The 21,549-nt window shown below is 36.4% G+C and overlaps 1 protein-coding gene across 4 annotated transcripts in view; it reads left to right on the top strand.

The window, feature by feature from the left end:
• PRKCI (protein kinase C iota) overlaps positions 1 to 15,222 on the top strand; it is a 77,071-nt gene extending 61,849 nt beyond the window's left edge. For 2 of the 4 annotated variants that reach the window (XM_027112043.1, XM_027112051.1), the window contains 7 exons: positions 57 to 192; positions 5,616 to 5,703; positions 6,716 to 6,841; positions 8,009 to 8,088; positions 9,812 to 9,901; positions 10,278 to 10,393; positions 14,544 to 15,044. In XM_027112043.1, coding sequence (XP_026967844.1) covers positions 57 to 192; positions 5,616 to 5,703; positions 6,716 to 6,841; positions 8,009 to 8,088; positions 9,812 to 9,901; positions 10,278 to 10,393; positions 14,544 to 14,631 — 724 coding nt within the window. In that variant the 3' untranslated portion in view covers positions 14,632 to 15,044. Of the gene's footprint in view, positions 1 to 56; positions 193 to 5,615; positions 5,704 to 6,715; positions 6,842 to 8,008; positions 8,089 to 9,811; positions 9,902 to 10,277; positions 10,394 to 14,543 lie in introns of all 4 variants that reach the window. The other 2 variants (XM_027112024.1, XM_027112033.1) reach the window with 2 other exon arrangements.
• The last annotated feature ends 6,327 nt before the right edge of the window (positions 15,223 to 21,549 follow it).

Below are 21,549 nucleotides of genomic sequence, written 5' to 3'. Positions count from 1 at the left end.
CACTTACCACAATTTAAAAATTTGAATCAAATGAGTAATTTTTCATTTTATTTTAGATTTTACTCCGCAGAAATCAGTCTAGCATTAAATTATCTTCATGAACGGGGGATAATTTATAGAGATTTGAAATTGGACAACGTGTTGCTGGACTCTGAAGGACACATTAAACTCACTGACTATGGCATGTGTAAGGTGAGGGGAAATTTCTAGTTATTCAGAAGATCTCAGCAGCTCAGGAAATTGTTTCAGTCAAATAACTTTATATTTAATGATGGGGAAATAAGTGCTACTTTGTGCTAGAATTCCAAAAAGTATCCTAAACAAAGACAAATGCACTGATTTCCTAGCCATTTACAAAATTCCATATTTTCTGTGAGCGTTATATGTGCTATAAGAGTTATTTTTATTTTCTGTAATTTTTTATCTTCAAAGTTGTGACACTGTTGAAGAAAACTTGGAGGTAAAAACTGTCTACAAACCCACAACTGTAAAACTGCTTGCATATCACCTTCCAGTTTTTGCCATTTAATTGTGACTCTTAATGATGCACTCAAGATTTTCCTGGGAAATCTAACATTTTTTATAAATTTAAATTTAAATATCTGACATAAAATTCAATAAAGCAAAATAAGAATTTTAGTTACTCTCAGGACATGTCCTTTATTTCTTGGTGTTTTATTCTTTTTGTAACAATGTTTCATTTACGGGTCCAGCCTTTTTCCAGGAGATGTGTAGGGGGCTACTCTCCTTGTCAAAATAGCTGGGACCGAATTATCTTCACACAGTGAATTTGCCAACAAGCATGTGAATGTGTTATTTGCCTTTCCCCATTCACCTGAGGGAAGTGCCTCCAGAGCCTGGTTCTTTTTATTCAAAGAAATTTGGGCATCCTGTTTTGCCTGGAAGATATTATTAGAGAAAAATCACTTGATCTTTTTGTTACTCTTAATGAAAAATAATAATGGTTTGTTATATATTCCCATTCTTTCCAGAGATCCTCAATCAAATTAATCACGATCTTTGATAAATCTGAGAGATTTTATTCAGTAGTTCTTTAAGTTGGTTGTCTTGCTTACCTCCTTTTCTGCCTCCTTCTCCAGGAGCTATTTGGTGTTATTAGTAGGAAATAACACCAGGATTGGAACTTGTGTTCAGAGACTTAACCAACAGTACTTTGTTTCTTTTCCAACTAACATATTTACGCCCGATGTTAAACCTTATGGGAAATAAATCCGCTGGAAATTTGAATGTTTTTATCTTATGACTTAACATCAGTATTTAAAGTTAACTAATGTCTGACCTTGGGCATATATTGGATAAATTTTTTTTCCTTATAATTATTCTTTGGTAAATCTAAATCATTCAAGTTTTTTTCAGTTTCTCCAGGTTTAATTAATTTAATTTCTTCAGTTTCTCACTAGATACTTTTATATAAAGAATGCAGGGACTTCCCTGGTGGTCCAGCGGTTAAGACTCCACTCTCCCAGTGGAGGGCGTCCGGGTTTGATCCCTGGTCAGGGAACTAGATCCTGCATGCCACAACTAAAGATCACGTACTCGGCAATGAAGATCCTGCGTCGCCTAAATAAATAAATATTAAAAAAAAAAAAAAAGAGGGATTTCCCTGGCATTCCAGTGGTTAAGACTTCGCCTTCCAATGCAGGGGGTGCAGGTCTGATCCCTGATCGGGGAGCTAAGATCCCACATGCCTTGTGGCCAAAATACCAAAACATAAAACAGAAGCAATATTGTAACAAATTCAATAAAGACTTTATAAAATGTATTAAAAAAGTTTATAAAGCATGCAGAGAATAGTGATGACTGGAGGCATATGAAAACTGCAATTAACATCTTCAGAGTTATGTTTGGAATATTTTATGAACATTGATTTTTTTTAATTGACTGAAGAACCAGCTATTTTGTGAATTGATGTGCCTTTAACTATTTTTTATCAGCAGGGTGTGTTATAATAATATCTATGTTATGCTGTAAATAATTTAGCTGATGGGCCTATGTTCAGATATCCAGTCAAAAGGTGAATGATTTAGTATAGTTCTTTTACAAGTTAACAGACTGCATCCCTTGCCTCTGAGTCTTACCTTGAAAGTGCATGTCACTCACCATGAGACTGTATGTCAAGCCATTGCCCATAATACAAAACAACTTAAATCACATTCATATTTCTTTGTACAGGCATACTTCATTTTACTGTGCTTCACAGATATTGCGTTTTCTCCAAGTTGATGTTTTTTGGCAACCCTGTGTTGTCAGATGATGGTTAGCATTTTTTTTAATATTTATTTATTTATTATTTATTTATTTTTGGCTGCATTGGGTCTTAGTTGCAGCACACAGAATCTTTTGCTGCAGCGCGCAGGCTTCTCTCTAGTTGTGGTGCATGGGCTCCAGAGCATGTGGGCTCAGGAGTTGCAGCGTGCAGACTTAGTTGCCCTGCAGCATGTGGGATCTTAGTTCCCCGACCAGGGATTGAACCCTCATCCCCTGCATTGGAAGGCAGATTCTTAACCACTGGACCACCAGGGGAAGTTCTTGTTAGCATTTTTTAGCAATAAAGTTTTTTTTTTTATTTTTATTGAAATATAGTTGATTTACAATGTTGTGTTTAAAGTATTTTTTATTTAAGGTATTCACTTTGTTTTTTAGACATAATGCTTTTGCACACTTAATAGATTACAGTGTAGTGTAAACATAATTTTTATATGCACTGGGAAACCAAAAATATTCGTGTGACTCAATTTATTGTGATGTCATAAATGGGGGTCTGAAAGCAAACTGCAGTATCTCCATGTATGCCTGTATACAAAAATAACATATATATCCCTGTTAGAGATCTTTAAAAAATCCTTGGAGTCACAACATATATTACTAAATATTTCTTCTAGATGTTTGTGTTAGTGTTATATATAATAGTGTAAAATTTGAAGACAGATACATACATCACGCCCAGAATATCTCTGTAGGAACACATAAGAACCTCATGACAGTGACTGTCCCTAGGGAGCTGGAACTGGATGCGTCAGGGACAAGAATGGGAGGAAGGCTTGATTCTTAGTGTATATCTTCCCCACCAACCTTTTTGTTTGGAATTTTGTACCATGTAATTTAACAATAGGGAAATGGTTAGATTCTAGGTACATATGTTGAGTTGGATTTGTAGTTATTAGTAATACGAAGTCTGTAATTACATGGGAAATTACATAGCTATAAAGTAAAAAAAGCAGACGCTTAATTGTATATTTAGTATTATTCAGCTTGTATTTAGACTATCTTTTTATTATTTTTAGTTTTAATTGAGGTATGGTTGATTTATAGTATTATGTAAGTTTCAGATATACAACATAGTGATTTACGGTTTTTAAAGATTGTAGTCCATTTATAGTTATTATAAAATTGGACTATATTCCCTGTGCTGTACAATATACCCTTGTAGCTTATTTATTTTATACATAGTAGTTTGTGCCTCTTAATCTCCTACCTCTATTTTGTCCCTTCCTTCTCCCTCTCCCTCTCCCCACTGGTAGCCACTAGTTTATTCTCTATATCTGTGAGTCTGTTTTTGTTGTTGTTACTATATTCATTTGTTTGTTTTATTTTTTAAATTCCACGTATAAGTGATAGCATACAGTATTTGTCTTTCTCTGTCTGACTTATTTCAATAGCATAATAACCCTCCAAGTCTATCTATGTTGTTGTTAATGGCAAAATCTCATTCGTTTTTGTGGCTGAGTAGTATTCCAGTAGTATTTTGTCAGTGGTTTCCTTTGCTGTGCAAAAACTTTTAAGTTTAATTAGGTCCCATTTGTTTATTTTTGCTTTTGTTTCCTTTGCCTTAGAAGATAGATCAAAAAAATATATATATTGGTACAATATATGTCAAAGAGTATTCTGCCTATGTTTTCTTTCAGGAGTTTTGTGGTTTCTGGTCTTATATTTAGGTCTTCAATCCATTTTGAGTTTATTTTTGTATATGGTGTGCGAAAATATTCTAATTTCATTCTTTTACATGTAGATGTCCTGTTTTTCCAGCACCACTAATTGAAGAGACTGTCTTTTCTCCATTGTATACTTTTGCTTCCTTTTTCATAGACTAATTAACCACAAGTGAATGGGCTTATTTATGGACTCTCTCTTTCTGTTCCATTGATCTATGTGTCTGTTTTTGTGCCAGTAGCACACTGTTTTCATTACTGTAACTTTGTAGTATAGTCTGAAGTCAGGGAGCTTGATTCCTCCAACTCTTTTCTTTCTCAAGATTGTTTTGGCTCTTTCTCATTTAATTGCCTGTGGCGCAAGAATGGTCTGAATGATACTAGTCCTTTGAAATTTATTGAGGTTTCTTTTATGCCTTAGTATTTGGTCAGTATCCCAAATGTACTTTAAAAAGGGTATGTAATCTCTGTTTTGCATTCAAGGAGTCTCTCCCTCCTTTTCCGTTTCTCCACACATACACGTAGATATATATATTCTATATGTATGTAAACTATACATATTTTAAACTCTAGCGTTTGTCCAAATCTTTCTCTGCTTACTAATTTTTTTGTTGGTATGACCTACCATTTTTTGATATAAATGTGTTAAAATTACCTGTCATGATTGGGGATTGTACTATCAGTCCAGGCTGCTATAACAAGGTACTACAGATTAGGTGGCTTAAGCAACAAACACTTATTTCTCATGGTTCTGGAGACTAGGAAGTCCAAGATGAAGCTGCTGGCAGATTTGGTGTCTGAAGGCACCCCTCCTGGTTTGCAGAAGAGTAAAGGCATTCTTCGTGGTTTGCAGATGGCTGTCTTCCCGTTGTGTCCTCAAATGGTGGGGAGAGAGAAAGGGGCTAGCTCTCTTTCGCTTCTTATAAGAACATGAATCCCATCATGGGGCTCAAACCTTATGATCTAATTACCTCCCCAAAGCCTCCCCCCACAATGCTATCACATTAGGGCTTCAGCATAAGAATATTAGGGGCATGTAAACATTCAGGCCACAGCAGGGATTGTGAAGTCCTCTTAATAATTTTGTCCATTTTTACTAGTTGTATTTTGAGGCTGTGTTGTTAGCTGCATACAAGTTTGTTTTAACTTCTTGGTGATTGTTCCATTTGTTATTGTGTAGTTTCTCTATTTATACATATTAGTGTGTTTTACCTTAATTTCCTCCATCCTGTAGCTATTAAAATACAAAACCAAAAAACGTGTGCCTTAGGAGAAATGATCAGAAGGGAAACATCATAATGCCAGCAGTGGTTGTGTTAGGAGGTGGGATTTAAAGAGCTTCTTTTCTTCATAAAATATGATTCCTTTTACTCATGTAATTTAAGTTTTTCTATTATAATTTTACTTGAGTATAAATTATTTTAAGTGCAGTTTTTATCTTAATTGAACTGACTGTTTACCTACATCTAATGAGGACAGGTTTTTTTTAAGGTATTTAGTAGCAACCCATGATTTTAATAGTAAAGGCAACTGTGCTAGTGATATTTTATTTAAGCTCAATATATTACCTATAGATTCTGACCTTATATGATAGATGAAATAAAAGAGGTGAATTTAAAACAGATTTTGCATCTTATTATTTTTTTTCTTTTTTTTTAATAAAAGGAAGGATTACGGCCAGGAGATACAACCAGCACTTTCTGTGGTACTCCTAATTACATTGCTCCTGAAATTTTACGAGGAGAAGATTATGGTAATAAATTGGTGGTATTTTGGCTATGTGCTAGAAGGGTGGTTAAATATGGTACCAATTGCATTATAGTACACTATAGTATTTCAATACTGAGCTTATTAACATAAACTTTCTTGATCTTCTTAAAACCTACATAAATCCCCCAAATTCTGAAATCAGAGATGGTGGGACCTTGGCAGTATTTGGGGGTGCAAATTTGAATAATATTTTATTAGTAGCAAGCACTTAAGAGTACTAGGCACTATTCTAAGCAGTTTGCATATGTTAACTGTTAATCCTCTTAATAATCCTATGAGGTAAGCACTGTTAATTCACATTTTGCAAACAAGGAAACTGATGTACAGAAAGGTTAAATAACTTGCCCAAGGTCATGTAGCTGGAAAGTGGCAGAGTTGGGATTTAATCAGCCATGTGACTCCAGAGTCATAAAGCTCTGGAAGATTGTTCAGATTTCCTAGGGTATTTCCCCCAGGAATCTGAAAGATGGAGGAAAGATTGCCTGCTTGCCAGGAACCAGAAGATATGTTTATCTCAAGAAAACATTTGACCCTTTGGGTTCTGGCCCTTTGATTCCAGCAGCTGTAAAGGAGGATGGGTATTTCTGATAGCTGCTCATAATCCAGTTCCAAAGTCCTTCAAGGATCTTTAGTCAGCTAGCAGAAGATCACGTTTCAGATCAAGGAAGGTTATTCTCAAATACAATTTCTTTATATCCTCAAAACAAAATATTAGATACAGGCTATGAGTCTGAAATTACAGACATATTTGGGAAGCGAAACTTATGTTCCATTTTCCATATTTTATTTTTAAAGTTATCTTTTAGGTACCTCCCCTTTTTGTTAAGTGAAATATTCCTATAATCCTCCATGCCTACCATGATAGTTGTAATGCATTTCGAGTTTACTTTTTCATTATGTTTATTTTTTTTATTATGTAATAAAATGAATCTCAAATTCCTGACTTTTTAGAATGCAGAATGGATAATTTGTTGCTTTAAAATTTCTTTTTGAAGGTTTCAGCGTCGACTGGTGGGCTCTTGGAGTACTAATGTTTGAGATGATGGCAGGAAGGTCTCCATTTGATATTGTTGGGAGCTCTGATAACCCTGATCAAAACACAGAGGATTATCTTTTTCAAGGTAATTTGCAGTGTTTTACAGAGATTCACTGTGAATAATCTATTCTAGAGCATGAATGAGGATGGCTCAAGTTATTACTTTGAGTAAGAAAGAGGAGAATAATCTGGACAATATAGTCCTTAACACATGAGGCTTTGAGTTTGTTTTTGTTGTTGTTGTTGTTTTGATCTATCCTTCCTACCTCTTAGTCTGTTCACATTTGCCAGTTACCTTCTCATACTCAAAATCATAACAAAGAGGTTCCTTCAGATTGTACATCACAGAGATTGGAGGAAAGAATTGTGTAGCTAGAGAGGACAGTCTTTTCACCTGGACCACAAGGCTGAATGCATAAGTCCAACAGAAATATGGGGAAAAAGTAGAGTACCAAGAAGATAAGAGGGATCAAAAGGTGAAGAAAAAAGCCCCACAATTGGAAATACAAAGAATTGAACAGAACGGAAACGAGCAGACAAGCACAAGGACGCCTCCCCAACCAACACACAGTCCAAAGAAGTGCGAAGACTGCCATAAAATTCTACATTTCATAATTAAGGCCGTCACAGGAAATGAATGGATATTTCATGTCATAGGAAATCCAGCTGACTGTGGAATATATGGAAAGACGTTCAACCTCACTGCTAATTAGGGGTGTGCACATGAAAATATTAATGAGCTACCATTTTCTACCTACACATTTGGCAAAAACTTGAAAGTCTGATAATACTAGTGCTGGTGAGGATATGGAGCAACTGGAACTCTGGTGTGAAATGAAAATGGAGTGAAAATGGACAGAACAGCTTTGGAGAATAATTTGGCAACGTCTAATAAAATCGAATTTAGTAATATGTGCCACACATTTTACAGATACTAACTCATTTAAACCTCATAACACCCCAATGAATCAGGTATTATTTTTATTCCAATTTTACAGATGAGGAAACTAAGGTAAGGTAGTCAAAGAATAAAACATATGCATATAATGATAAAAACTGTTCAGAGTAGATAGAGGCTGTCTCTGAGAAGGAAGGAGAGGAATGGGACTGGGAAAGTACACAGGACGCTTAGGTAGTGTATGTAATGTTTTTGTTTTCTTCTGCTAGAATGCCTTAAATACCTCATAATAAAAATATAAAGATTAAAGCCCTGTAAAAGTTAAATATAACGCCGTAAATTTTATCTTTCTAGTTATTTTGGAAAAACAAATTCGCATACCACGTTCTTTGTCTGTAAAAGCTGCAAGTGTCCTGAAGAGCTTCCTCAACAAGGTATAAATTGTGTATAAAATCTTTAGTGATTTATCTCTATACAAATGAAGCTGGTAAGGAGAGGTTCAGGCAACGTAAAATTCCAAAACATCAGAGTATGTAATTTTTCAGTTAGATCTGGAACTTGTCTCTTCAGCAAAGAGTAGGTTGACAGAATTAGATCCTGAGGTGAGGTGTTCTTTCCATTTTGCCAATATAATTTACCCCCAGCTTTATATTACATATGGTGTTTTTAATGTAAATGAAAAATACCATGTACTCAGGGAAAAATTGCATCTCTGGGGATAGCCTCAATTGTACTTTCAGCTCTGTTTTTCAGTTTTCTTTAGATTATTATTCATAGAATGTCTTAACTTATTGAGCACTTAGTGCAGTAGTGTTCCCTGCAAATTCTCATATCACAACCCTATAATTAGATAATATTCAGAAGAAATGAAATGCTATCATTGGTGCTTTAAAAAATCTGAACATCTGAAAATTCTGTTGTTTGTTGCAGTTGGTAGGCTAGAAGAGTTTTAGGATCTATCTAAATTACGATTCCGAACTACCTTTACTCATAACACTTCTAACACCAAATGTGTAGGTTTTTTCCACACCAACCAATTTTCCAATTCTTACGTTAAAATCTTATTTTAAATAAATGGTAGGTAGAAAGTAGGCTAATATGCAGTTATTTATTTATTTATTTAAAGAGCCCTCTCTCTACCACCAATCTACTTCTTTTTTTTATATATAAATTTTATTTATTTTTTAATTTTTGGCTGTGTTGGGTCTTCATTGCTGCGTGGGCTTTTCCCTGGTTGCAGCGAATGGGGGCTACTCTTTGTTGCAGTGCGTGGGCTTCTCATTGCGGTGGCTTCTCTTGTTGCAGAGCACGGGCTCTAGGAGCACGGGCCTCAGTAGTTGTGGCACAAGGGCTTAGTTGCTCCATGTGGAATCTTCCCGGACCAGGGCTCAAACCCGTGTCCCCTGCATTGGCAGGCGGATTCTTAACCACTGCGCCAACCAGGGAAGCCCTGCATTTATTTTCTAAGATAAATAGATAAGATAATGATGAATTTTAATAAAATAAGAAATTCAAGCTTGTTTTAAATGAGTATTTTATGTGAGGAAAGATTTAAACTGGAAACCTAAGCTTTAACACAGTGAAAAGTGAAGGTGAGAAGTGTCAATATGCAAAACAAATGCCTTTTACTGCAAAGAAAAATGGGAACATATTCTCATTCATGATAATTTTATAAGTTGCAGGCCGCTTCTCAGTCCATTGATTCAAATAATGTTTGTATTGTTGCGCTATACACGGATTATGGTTGTTGTAATTGGGCATAGGGCTTTTAAATTGAGCTAAAAAACAAACTTGTAAGGTTTGGGGGTTTGCATATTTTGACTATCGCTCTAACCCGTGTGAAAGAAAGAGCTGGATGCTGCCCAGTTGATTCTGCTGTTCTTTTTCCTCCCATTTTTCATTAGCAGGGTGTGGCGACATCTCTCCACTTGAATTACAAGGATAGCTGGAGAGAGAGCCATGAAGAAATCTTACTTGTCACAAGCTTCAGATACTCATTTGAGTGTCTAGTGTTGCACTTTCTAGAAAAGAAAGGTAGACCATTCTGAGTTCAGACATAAAGGTATCATATAATAGACACAAAACACAGTTCACAAAGATGATTTATTCTAAAGCAGGATATTCACCCAGTTCTTGAAACATTTCTTTCCACCATAGGACCCAAAGGAACGATTGGGTTGTCATCCTCAAACAGGATTTGCTGATATTCAGGGACACCCATTCTTCCGAAATGTTGATTGGGATATGGTATGTAAATTGGACTGTTTAATATATTAGGTTTCATTATTTTCTTGGGCCAAAATTTATTAACTTAAAAGAATATTGAAAAACTAGTATATCACAGCTTAAATAATTTAAAACCACTGTCTTCAGTGCTTTTAAAAAAGCTTTTGAAACAGTAAAAGCTTAGAACATTAATTTAATGGAGCAGGTTGTAATATTATTGAGGCCTGCATCAATGTTCAGATTTGTAAATTATTTCCATCATTGTGAATATTGTAGAACAATGCCTAGGGACTCATTTTAATAAGACTGGGAAATATCTGAGGACAGAGGAGAAATGTAGAGGTGGAATATTTCTAAGAATGCAGGCTTGAGCTGTCATCCACTATGTCTTTTCTAGATGGAGCAAAAGCAGGTGGTACCTCCCTTTAAACCAAATATTTCTGGGGAATTTGGTTTGGACAACTTTGATTCTCAGTTTACTAATGAACCTGTCCAGCTCACTCCAGATGATGAGTAAGTAGTTCTATAGACTGAAAATATTTTTAAAGTTCTTTGGAAGTCCCATTTTTAACGGCTTCACAGTGTTTCATTATCAGATTATGCTGTATTTTATCTAATCATTCAGTTATGGGATGTTTGAATCACACAATTATAAAAACAGTGTTTGTCATTTTCTTCTTTGCTTTACGTGTATTATCTCTAATTCTCACAACAACCTTGTAAACCTAGTTGTCATCATCTTCGTTTTACAGATGAGGAAACCAAGGCTCAGAGAGGTTAAGCAAAGTTATGCAGCTATGAGGTAGCAGAGCCAGGATTCAAACCCAAGTCTGACTAAGGCCTGTGCTCTTTCCATTCCACTGCACTGTTTCCCGTTTTGATGATGACCATCTTTGAGTTCCTGAGTATTACCTTAAGATAGATTCCTAGACAGCGCATTAGGTCAAAGGGTGCAAAATTTTTAAAGCTCTTGATATGTATTGCCAAGTTACTTTTTTTTAAAAGATTACATCAACATATCAAGTCCAGGCAGCAGTGATCTGACATGCTTTTTGTGTTTATGTTGCATCTTTTAAAGTTTAGAATAACTTGGGGATATTTGATCCTTCACCTGTCATTACAGATTCATTCTCTCATCTCATAAAGCCCTTTCTGCTTGGCAGTCACTTTACTTTTACATCTTGTTAGTTCTTATCACGTTCCTCACCGCAGCTGTTCTAAACTATCTCTACATTTTAGAAGCCTTCAGTCCTACCCCTGCCTTCATCACTCTAACTGCATTAACCTTGCCTTGAGTTGACTGCCAGGATTGAGACCTCCCTGCTGTGAGCTTGCTCCCTTTCCAGCTGTCAGCAGACCACCTTGCATCTCAGAATTGCTCTCTAACTCTTCCCAAGCTTTTGCTTCTTCCCGGTTCTTGGAAGGCAAGGGGTACTCTCCCCTTTTCCTCCAGGATTCCTTTTTGTCAGTTATCTCCACTACTCTACCTTCCTTAACGTCTCTTTTCCAGCTTCTTTCCCTCTACTTATAAACATGTTCAAATATCCTAATTTTTTCCACTTCTTTGAACCACCACATTTTTTTCTCATTTTCCTTTCATCTTCGAGCTTTTTCAAAAATAGTTAATAGATGCTTATGGTAAAAGGAAAATAAATAAGCACCATCTCTATTAAATTCCTTCAGAGTAGTCAACATTGATTATCCTACACTTTCTTGCTGCCAACACTTTAACCTCTTACAATTTAACCTGCTTTTTCACCTGTTGAAGGTTGAATTGACTTCTTAATTTCTCAATTTTAAAGCTTTTTTTTTTTTAGCTTTTTAAATATTTATTTATTTGTTTTATTTTGGCCGTGTTGGGTCTTCGTTTGTGTGCGAGGGCTTTCTCTAGTTGCGGCGAGCGGGGGCCACTCTTCATCGCGGTGCACGGGCCTCTCACTGTTGTGGCCTCTCTTGTTGCAGAGCACAAGCTCCAGACGCGCAGGCTCAGTAGTTGTGGCCCACGGGCCTAGTTGCTCTGCGGCATGTGGGATCTTCCCAGACCAGGGCACGAATCCGTGTCCCTGCATTGGCAGACAGATTCTCAACCACTGCGCCAGCAGGGAAGCCCTAAAGCATTTTTTGACCTGCCCCCATCTCCTCCGATGTCAGTAAAGCGTCTGGCACTCATGGCCTGCTTTAGTTGGCACTGCCTACCCTCTTTCTGTGTCATCTCTTTAACCACTTGTCATCTGATTTTCCCTGTCCCCTTGAGACTAGGATGCTCCGTGGTTCTGTTCATGACTGCTTTCTCTTTGCTATATGCAGTTTATACCTTGGAGATTTCAGCCAACCCCGTAGCATGCATACCAGCTATTAAATGACTCCCAGCTAAATTGGCAAACAATTCTTGAGCAAAAGGCACTATGCTAAGTACTGCACATTCAAAGACGATCAAGGCATAGGCCAATCTCTCAGAAAGCTTACTGGCTACTAGAGGAGGGAGAGGTGTACCCAAATCATTATATCTGGCAGCATTGTGTATTAGAAAGAGCACTGGATTTAACCAAAAGATAGGAATTTGAATCCCAACGCCACCTCTTACCAGCTGGGTACCCTGGGTGTGAATTGCATAACTTCACTGAGCCTGTGTCTTCTCATATTGCCTACCTCCCAAGGTGCTGTGAAGAATAAATGAGCGGTGGTTTCTAAAGCTCCTAGCCCCTGCCCTGATATCTCTCCTGAGCTGCATTTCCCTCTACTAGTTTAAACATCTCTCCTAGTTTGTCAGATACGCACCTCAAACATACGAAGTCTAAATTGTTCTCACTCGGGTCCTTGTTTTTATTTACCCTTTTCTGCTTGTTGTACCACCGTGCAGTCCTGCATTCGGATCCAAGAGCTGAGTCAGTGGTTGTTGACTCTAACTTTTCCTTACCAAACTATATAATACCTTCAGCAGCCAAGTCCTCGTCTCTTTTTGCTTTACTTCATCACTTGTGTCGTTTCCATTCCCACTGCCATAAGCCCTGCCCGGCTCTCTCAGATCATACGTAGAATATCATGCCATCCTAAGTGACTCCTTCTTTACTTTGCAGCCTATTCGGTACACTCAGGAAGTACCACTCCAGTTCTTTAACTCCTTTCATCAGAAACCTTCAGTAACTCCTACATTGCCTAGCAGAAAAAGTCTATCCCCTTGGTTAGTAATTAAGGCCTCCCACCATCTACTTCAGCCTGACTTTCTAGCCATATCTCTCACTATACTCTAACAGAAACGCTGCGTTCTCATCAGGCTCAGTTACTCACCATTCCCTGATAGCATGCTGTTAACATTTCCTCTCTATTGCTCCTTCCTTTTCACCTATTGAAATCTTCCCCATCTTTCAGAGCTACCTCAGATGTAACCAGACCTTTGATGGATCAAGGTGGACCTACTTAGTGTAAACATCACTGGCGTCTTTGAGCTAGCCATTACCTTCCTTCCAACGTCCTCTGCCACTTAACACCCTTCTATTCCTGTGCTCTAATAAATTACTGGCATTCCCCAGACCTACCATAATCTTTCATAATTCCATTCAGTAAGTGTGGAATGATGCTGCCTTTCTTGATTTCTCCAAGTAGAAGTCACCTTTTTCTTTAGAACTGTGGTTAGAGTAGGACTTAGCTTGTCGTGTAGGAAACTTAGCAGGTACTGGTTTCTGTTATGTGAAGTACCTACCTTCCTTCTCTTCTTGAAGGAAGAGACTATGTCCTGTGTAACGTGGTGCTCTGCAGTATGGTACGAACATTTTTTTTTTTTTAAACATAATTCCTCCGTCATTTTGTTTATTTATTTATTTATGGCTGTGTTGGGTCTTTGTTTCTGTGCGAGGGCTTTCTCTAATTGCGGCGAGCGGGGGCCACTCTTCATCGTGGTGCGCGGGCCTCTCACTATCGCGGCCTCTCCCGTTGCGGAGCACAGGCTCCGGACGTGCAGGTTCAGTAGTTGTGGCTCACGGGCCCAGTTGCTCTGCGGCATGTGGGATCCTCCCAGACCAGGGCTCAAACCTGTGTCCCCTGCATTGGCAGGCAGACTCTCAACCACTGCGCCACCAGGGAAGCCCCGGTACGAACATTTAAGTAGTAAAATATTTGATTGAAATACTCTTGTGAATTACACTAGGAGCCCAGTGTAGCAGAATGCCAGCCTTTCTGCTCCCTGTGACCCACTGCCTCCCTGTGGTGACCCTTCCTCACTCCAGGTCCTTCAGTGTTCTTCTTCCTCTTGTCTTTTCATTTTGGTTAACTTCTTCTGGGCCGTCTCTTCACCATCTTCCATCTGGCTGTTGAGGTGACTACTAAATTGCCCACTAATACAGACCTGGATGTTAAATTATGAATGTCGTTCAGGTCAAAAGTTAAGATTACCTAGGATTATGACAATTTGTACCTTGTTTATTCCCAGGCTTCAGTTTTGGACTACTTTTTGGTTCTAAACTTGCTCGTGGGATTATTAGTCTTTTTTGATTTTCAACATTCCTGATTCTTCTAGAAAATGTTTTGGGGTTAATCTAAAAACTTGTAGATTTTCCCCCTATAACTTATATAAATTAGCCTTATTTTTAATTTTTTAATCTTATTTTTCCATTTAAGTAAAAAATCAAAGAAATCTTGATGATGAAAATTATTTTTCTTTCAACAGTGACATTGTGAGGAAGATCGATCAGTCTGAATTTGAAGGTTTTGAGTACATTAATCCTCTTTTGATGTCTGCAGAAGAATGTGTCTGATCCTCCTTTCTCAACTATGCATTTTGCTTGTGTTGCCATTTAGTGCATGGATAAACTTGTTACCAGCCTGGATGCAAAGAACCATTTTATATTTTTCACCTGCAAGAAAAGCACTCAGTATATTCTATTGTTGACTGTAAGAGTCAATTATTACATCTAAGTTTAACTATGGAAAAAAAATGAAACTACTTTGCAGACAATCATGTCAAAATTTAGTTACACTGGTAATCCAGCAACCTACTGATGAATAACAAAGTTGTCTTTTTTGTTTAAAGGAAGTACTGACTAAAAAGATTATCTGTTGCATTAAGGCACATGGTGGGATTACATCATAAGCCTCCCCTGATTTTTGTCATACTCATGAAGTCATTTAAGTGTTTAATTTTGGAATAAAAGAGTAATGCAAAATACAACTTGTTATATTACCTATTACTTTCTGAGTTCTATGTGTTTAAAAATTCAGCTGTAAATTTTATCATTGCTTTAGCAAATTAAATTATTGATTTTTAAGGCAACAATTATAAATTGGTAATAAAAGACGTTGCTTGCTTAGAATGAGGGAATACAGATTCTCCTTGAGGAGGAAAATAGGCACATTTTATTAAGAATCAGATTCCAAATCATTAGCTGTTTTTGAAAAACTGATTCAAGTGATTTCTTTAGTATGTTACGGGGTTAGTGTCTGAGCTTGTCCCTGTAGTGGGAACTTTAACTGGAGTGTTAATAAATGTAGTTCAAAGAACCCAGGATGCAGTTAAATGGAACACTTCTCAGTATATAAAAAGGAAAAAATAGAAACTTAAAATAGATACAGAAAAGTGCAATGGTAATATTTATTTCTTATTGGACAGTAAATCTCACAGTCGCTTTTTGTGATTTGACTTAAATAATAAGGAAGCACTCACTTGCTACCAAATGTAAAAGCATTCCATTATCCAGTGGACACAGACTGTATATTATTTTTTCCTTATAAGTCAGTATACAGGAAAATAATTTATCTTCCAAATAGTGTCTGAACCATGCTTGTTTCTTCCCCAAACCACATTATCCATACTTTCGGATCCTTTTTGTGGAGTCTTCAATGAAACTCAAGAAAAAATAATAAAGTAAACATGAATAAATCTTCAGGATATGCATGTACACTCACACTCATCACAGTTCCAGCTCCATAAGTGAGTTTTTGTTAAGTAGGTAACACATGTAATCAGAGTAGAATACATTTCAGGGGCAGAGTTCTTCAGATTATTTTTTATTAATATTAGTGTTTAACAATTTATTATTTAAAGGGATGCCAATGATAGCATCCTTCTGTTGTTTATTTTTAATTTTTTTTTATGAAAAGGGACTTAAAAAATAACCATGATCATTTAAATTACTTATAATTGTCCAATCTTAGTAAAATGTAACTTTTAGGAAAGCTATCTAGTCTTAAATTTAGAATGATTTAAAATATGTAGGCATTTATTAAATTACCTCTTTTTGGGGGGCACGGGGATGCTGCATTTCATTTGAAATGTAATTTTTCCAAAGTTTCTGGCCATGTACTCTCTTTTCTTTGAATAGCTATGTCTGAAAGCAATGAAAACCTCCAAGGAAATGTTTATATAATTTACATGTTTATTTAAGAGGTATGTATGTTTCTCTTAAGACCTGAAACTTGTTTGAAAACAAAAAGCAATATTCACTTCAAATCATAAATTTATAGAAATTTTTGACATATCAGAAATATGTTTATCATCTTGCTTTTAAGTGGTACTGTTTCCCTTAGGGCATTCGTTCTCAAGTTTTAGAATGTGGACTAATCACGTAGTAAGTGTGTTTAATATGCACATTACTGGGCCTGCCTTGGAATTCTGTTGGGTCTTTGGATCTCATTTTGAGAAACTTTTTTTTTTTTTTTTTTTTGCGGTACGCGGGCCTCTCACTGCTGTGGCCTCTCCCGTTGCGGAGCACAGGCTCCGGACGCGCAGGCTCAGCGGCCATGGCTCACCGGCCCAGCCACTCCGCGGCGGACAGGGGCACGAACCCGTGTCCCCTGCATCAGCAGGTGGACTCTCAACCGCTGCGCCACCAGGGAAGCCTGAGAAACATTTTTTTGAGTTTTTCTTTCAGTTTGTCCTTAGTTACATATTAGAGTATTCATGATAAAACATTTTGAGAAGGGGTGCACAGTTACTATCTTATCTACAATTTTAAATAAGTTTTGAGTAAATGACTTCTTCAAGTTAGATATCTTCTAAAAAAAAAAATCCATCAGTTTTCTATCAATGTTACAAATGATGAAACATTTTTCTGTGATGAGGTTTTAACCATTATTCAGGGTGGCCTTTTTTTAAATATTTTTTTTAAAAAAAACTAATAAGATTTACTGTGTATATTTTATACAGAACTGAATTACAAATATGTTTTAAATTGTATTCTGCTTTTTGTAGTCCTTATGTGCCATGCCAATTCTTTTTATATTACATAGAAGTTGTTTCAGATTACTCACCAGGGGACTAAGGCAGTTGACAGAATGGTTGGAATTTTGGTGTTCTAAGAAAAAATTTATTTTGTATAAGCATGTATGTGGTCAGATCATTCTATGTGTATGAAGCCTGAAATGCATATCAGGTATTATGCTTGTTTGGTACCTGTACATTTACTTTTAAAATTTTGTTTTGTTTTGATTTTTGTCATGTAGAATACTGCCTTGGTATAATGTGATCTGTATTTGTGTACCTTTTTTTTTTACTTTCAAATCTTTAAATAAAATGTTTAATACTCATCAAGATTGGAACATGTTTAATATGTAGCATACCAGAGTTTTGTGAAAGAACAAAGGCATATCAAAATTTGTTCAAGAAGAAAAATGAAAATATTAGAGTTTGGAATTTTGCTGTACTTAAAGCAACATTAGTAGTTCTGATGCCATATTGTAGACATCTACTCATAAAATATTGTTCAGTGTATTTTTTTTTTTTTTTGCGGTACGCGGGCCTCTCACTGTTGTGGCCTCTCCCGTTGCGGAGCACAGGCTCCGGACACGCAGGCTCAGCGGCCATGGCTCACGGACCCAGCCACTCCGCGGCATGTGGGATCTTCCCGGACCGGGGCACGAACCTGGGTCCCCTGCATCGGCAGGCGGACCCCCAACCACTGCACCACCAGGGAAGCCCTGTTCAGTGTATTTTTAAACTCACCCCTCTATATCTCTTATGTTGGAAAACAAATTAGTAAAAAATCAGCTGAAGAGAGAGCATTTTAACTAGTTTTAAAACTGAACCAAATTTAAACAGATGCAGAACAGTATGTTCTACAGTGATGTATTCTAGAGTTCCAGAACTTCTCCTTTCTCAATTGTAGCTAGTGTCCATATATAAACAGGCATGAGCCTGGTATCCCACACTTACAAACCTCTTTACCATTACTTAAGCCTTTCCTTTCCTTTCCAAGGAGAATGACATCTTAAGTGCTTTTACTTTTTTCTTAATTGCCTCGTCAGAGAGCTAGAGCCTGTATATTAAAACCACCAAAGACTGATCTCCTGTGTCTTCTCTATTATTTTATCCTAATATCCCCTGTACCAAATCATAAATTTGGTGGTTTTCTTTGTGTTAGTAAAATCCCAAAACAGAATCCAAAGAGGAGTTTGAAGCTTTAGGGAAATTTTGCATTCAATAGGGCAACCAGTTTCTCCCTGAGAGAGAAAGTCAATCTCCAGTCTTTAAAATCCAACAGGTTGGTTTCTGGATAACACCTAACAGCAAGTCATTTGGTATATATGATGGTCTTCCTTCATGGATTTACCCTCCTATCCACTAGGACTTAAGGAATCAGTTAAGACCCAGATAGTCTGAGTAGTTTGTATCCAAAGTTTATTGTCCCAGAATGTTCATGGTGCTAAATAAGGCTAATAAAAAGACAGAATCTCTGCCCTTGATATTCAAGATAGAGAACAGACATACTCAGAAAGATGATTGTCTCCACAGGAAATAGTCCAGTGATAAGAGCCAAATAAATGCAGAAAAATATACATTATGTGGCCATGTTAGGTTACAGGTTTACCAGTGAAACTTGTATGAATTTTACTTGATATTCATATATAATTGATCCATGCTATACGTTTTTTTAGATTTATGGTAGATTGCAAAAAGCTTTAAGAATTCATATATACATAATAAAATCTTAGATATTTCTATATATACACACACGCACACACACAGTATATACTATACTAGATATACTATATATAAGATTAATATATAAGATTGTTTTTGGCTTTTCTGCTCAGAAATATGAATTGGAATTTACATGGACATGGGAGAGAAAATTATCAGATGCTCCTGCTTAGATTAGATTTTGTACAATTCATCTCTGAAATTTATAATTAAGAGGAACCCAGCTCAGAATTTGAGAGTGATTTTTGGCTTGAAATGTGGCAGTGCAGTTCACCTTTATGTAGCAATTTGTGCCTTACTGGCATGAACACTGTATTTTTACTCCAATTACTATTTTTAACATTTTTACTGAAGAAAATGGAATTACAGTTCTTCTAAGGATTAAGTGGCTGTTTCATGTGATCTTTTACAGGCTATCGGAAAGTTCAACTCCATGCCAGATGTGTTCACTAGACTTGAGAGAGCTTTAGCTCAAGTTTTTATTGACAGTTAACAGGTCAGAAACAAATTCTCATTGTGTAAGAAAGGACCCTTTGCTGGTAGAGGCGGGGCTCTTTTACCAGGAAAATTTTTTTCAAGCAAAATTTTTTTCTAAGGTAAATTTCTAAGTAAAATTTTCTAGAAGTAGTGCCACGTAACCAGATTTAAACCTTCCATGATGTAAACTGTCTGCAACGTGGGTGGTTATACTTCGTGACTTTTTACGTTATTCATAGTATATTTATTATGAAGTAAGTGAAAATTTTTTTCTAAGGTAAATTTCTAAGTAAAATTTTTTTCTAGGCACTCTTGATTTTTATTTAAAAGTTAGATTTTTAAATTTAAAGATCATGAAAGTATGTGTACTTGTGCATCATTTGAAAGTTTACTCAATTTGAAACAATATTTTAATGAAGAAATTTGAATCTATGTTGATGAGGATACTTTGCTACATTATTCTTTAAGTTTAAATTTTTATTTCATACGTTTATTGAAGGCTATGTAATGTGTCCAGTACTATGCTGATCCTACAGGATTTGGAAAAGTTTTATTGTAAGGAATTTTTTTATGATACAAGGAATAAATTCATTCCAGAAAAGTTGGCTTAGGTTTAAAAGAAAAAAAGTCGGTGTGTGTGTTATCCTTTGAGGTCGGGGATATTTCCGATGATTAAAATAAAAATTAACATTCTCCCCCAAGTAGTGAGGTCTGAAAAATGTGGAAATGGGAGATAGCAGCGTATATGGTTCTGTCTCAGAATGGTGATTCCATCCACTTCATCACCACCAGGGGCCAGTCTCTTGCTGTAATGAAGGTCAGACTTACCAGCACTTTCGCCCTCTGGAGAAGGCAGTATATTCTCTACAAGCCGGTTACCAAGAGGTTCCAGGATTTCATCAGTGCCTATCATGTGTGTTTTGAATTTACAGTTATCTGGGAGTCTGGCAAATTGTCATAGAACTGCTTTGCCTTCTTTAACTCTTCAGGGTGTTAGACCTTCCATATTTATTCAAAACAAATTAGGACCTACTATGTGCCGGGCACTGGGGATATATGAAGCAAGCGTCTAGTCATGTCCTACTTCATGCAGTCTGGGCAGTTTTCCATCTGTGAAGGATACCTTTAGCTGAAAATAAAACCAGGGCTGATTTTAGTCATTTAACTATAGGAGAATTCAATTAAAACAAAATGCAGGAAATTGCCCACATGCTTTAGTTGTGGAACTTTCTATATCAATTATTGCATGGCATCACAGGTTTAACCCATGAATGTTTGTAGACCCTCAGAGTATCCATTAAAAACATGATTTCAGGAAAGTTTGGACTATGTTGTTATTTAACAAACACTAAACACTTTTGTACTGGAAGTAAATAGTTGAAAGCCTCGGTTTGCCAAGGAAAGACATTTTCCTGCTGATTCCATTGAACGTTAATTTCCAGCATGCTTCAGTTTCAGGCAGTCATTTACTTCATGGCCCAGAATAACTCTACAATGTGCTGTGAGTTGCACTAAACAACCTCACACCTTCTCCTTCACAGGCTTTTCATCAACAAATTTTTAGATTTGTTGTGTTACTGACACCATTTTATAATCTGCACATTGTAACTTGATAGAGCAACTAGGAAGTATGAAATCTGTCCACGTACAAAGTATTCTTAAAAGTATAAGAATTCCTTTTTGTGAGCCTGCTTCCTTTTTGTTATATTCACTAGATTCCAAATACAAGTGATATGCAGTATATCTTTTTAGATTCCAAATACAAGTGATATGCAGTATAACGTGAACAAACTAGTGGTTACCGGTGGGAAGAGGGAAAGGGGAAGGGGCAATATCAGGGTATTTGTATGAAGAGATACAAACTATTAGGTACAAAATAAGCTACAAGGATATATTGTACAACGTGGGGAATATAGCCAATATTTTATAATAACTATAAGTAGACTATAACCTTTAAAAATTGTGAATCACTATATTGTACATCTATAACTTATATTGTACATCTATAACTTATATTGTACAACTATACTTCAATAAAGATTTTAAAACATTTTACCAAAAAATGGGGAATAGGTAAATATATTTTTCCAAATTTATATAGTGATAGAAATAAAGGAAAGAGAAAAAAAATTCCTTTTTATATCTCAAAACAGAGGTGAAAGATTGAACTTACGATGAGGCCTCGTGATTTTTATTTCTATCTGATTTTCAGTGATGCCAAAGGAGGTTAAGTTTCCCAAAGAAAGTTGCTCCTCACTGTTGGGTCCACCCAAATAGAAAT

Source organism: Aethalodelphis obliquidens, unplaced genomic scaffold (assembly GCF_003676395.1).
Source record: "Aethalodelphis obliquidens isolate GAN/ISIS:26980383/991018 unplaced genomic scaffold, ASM367639v1 scaffold1, whole genome shotgun sequence".
Classification (NCBI taxonomy): domain Eukaryota; kingdom Metazoa; phylum Chordata; class Mammalia; order Artiodactyla; family Delphinidae; genus Aethalodelphis; species Aethalodelphis obliquidens.
This window is presented reverse-complemented; position numbering and strand designations above follow the sequence as displayed.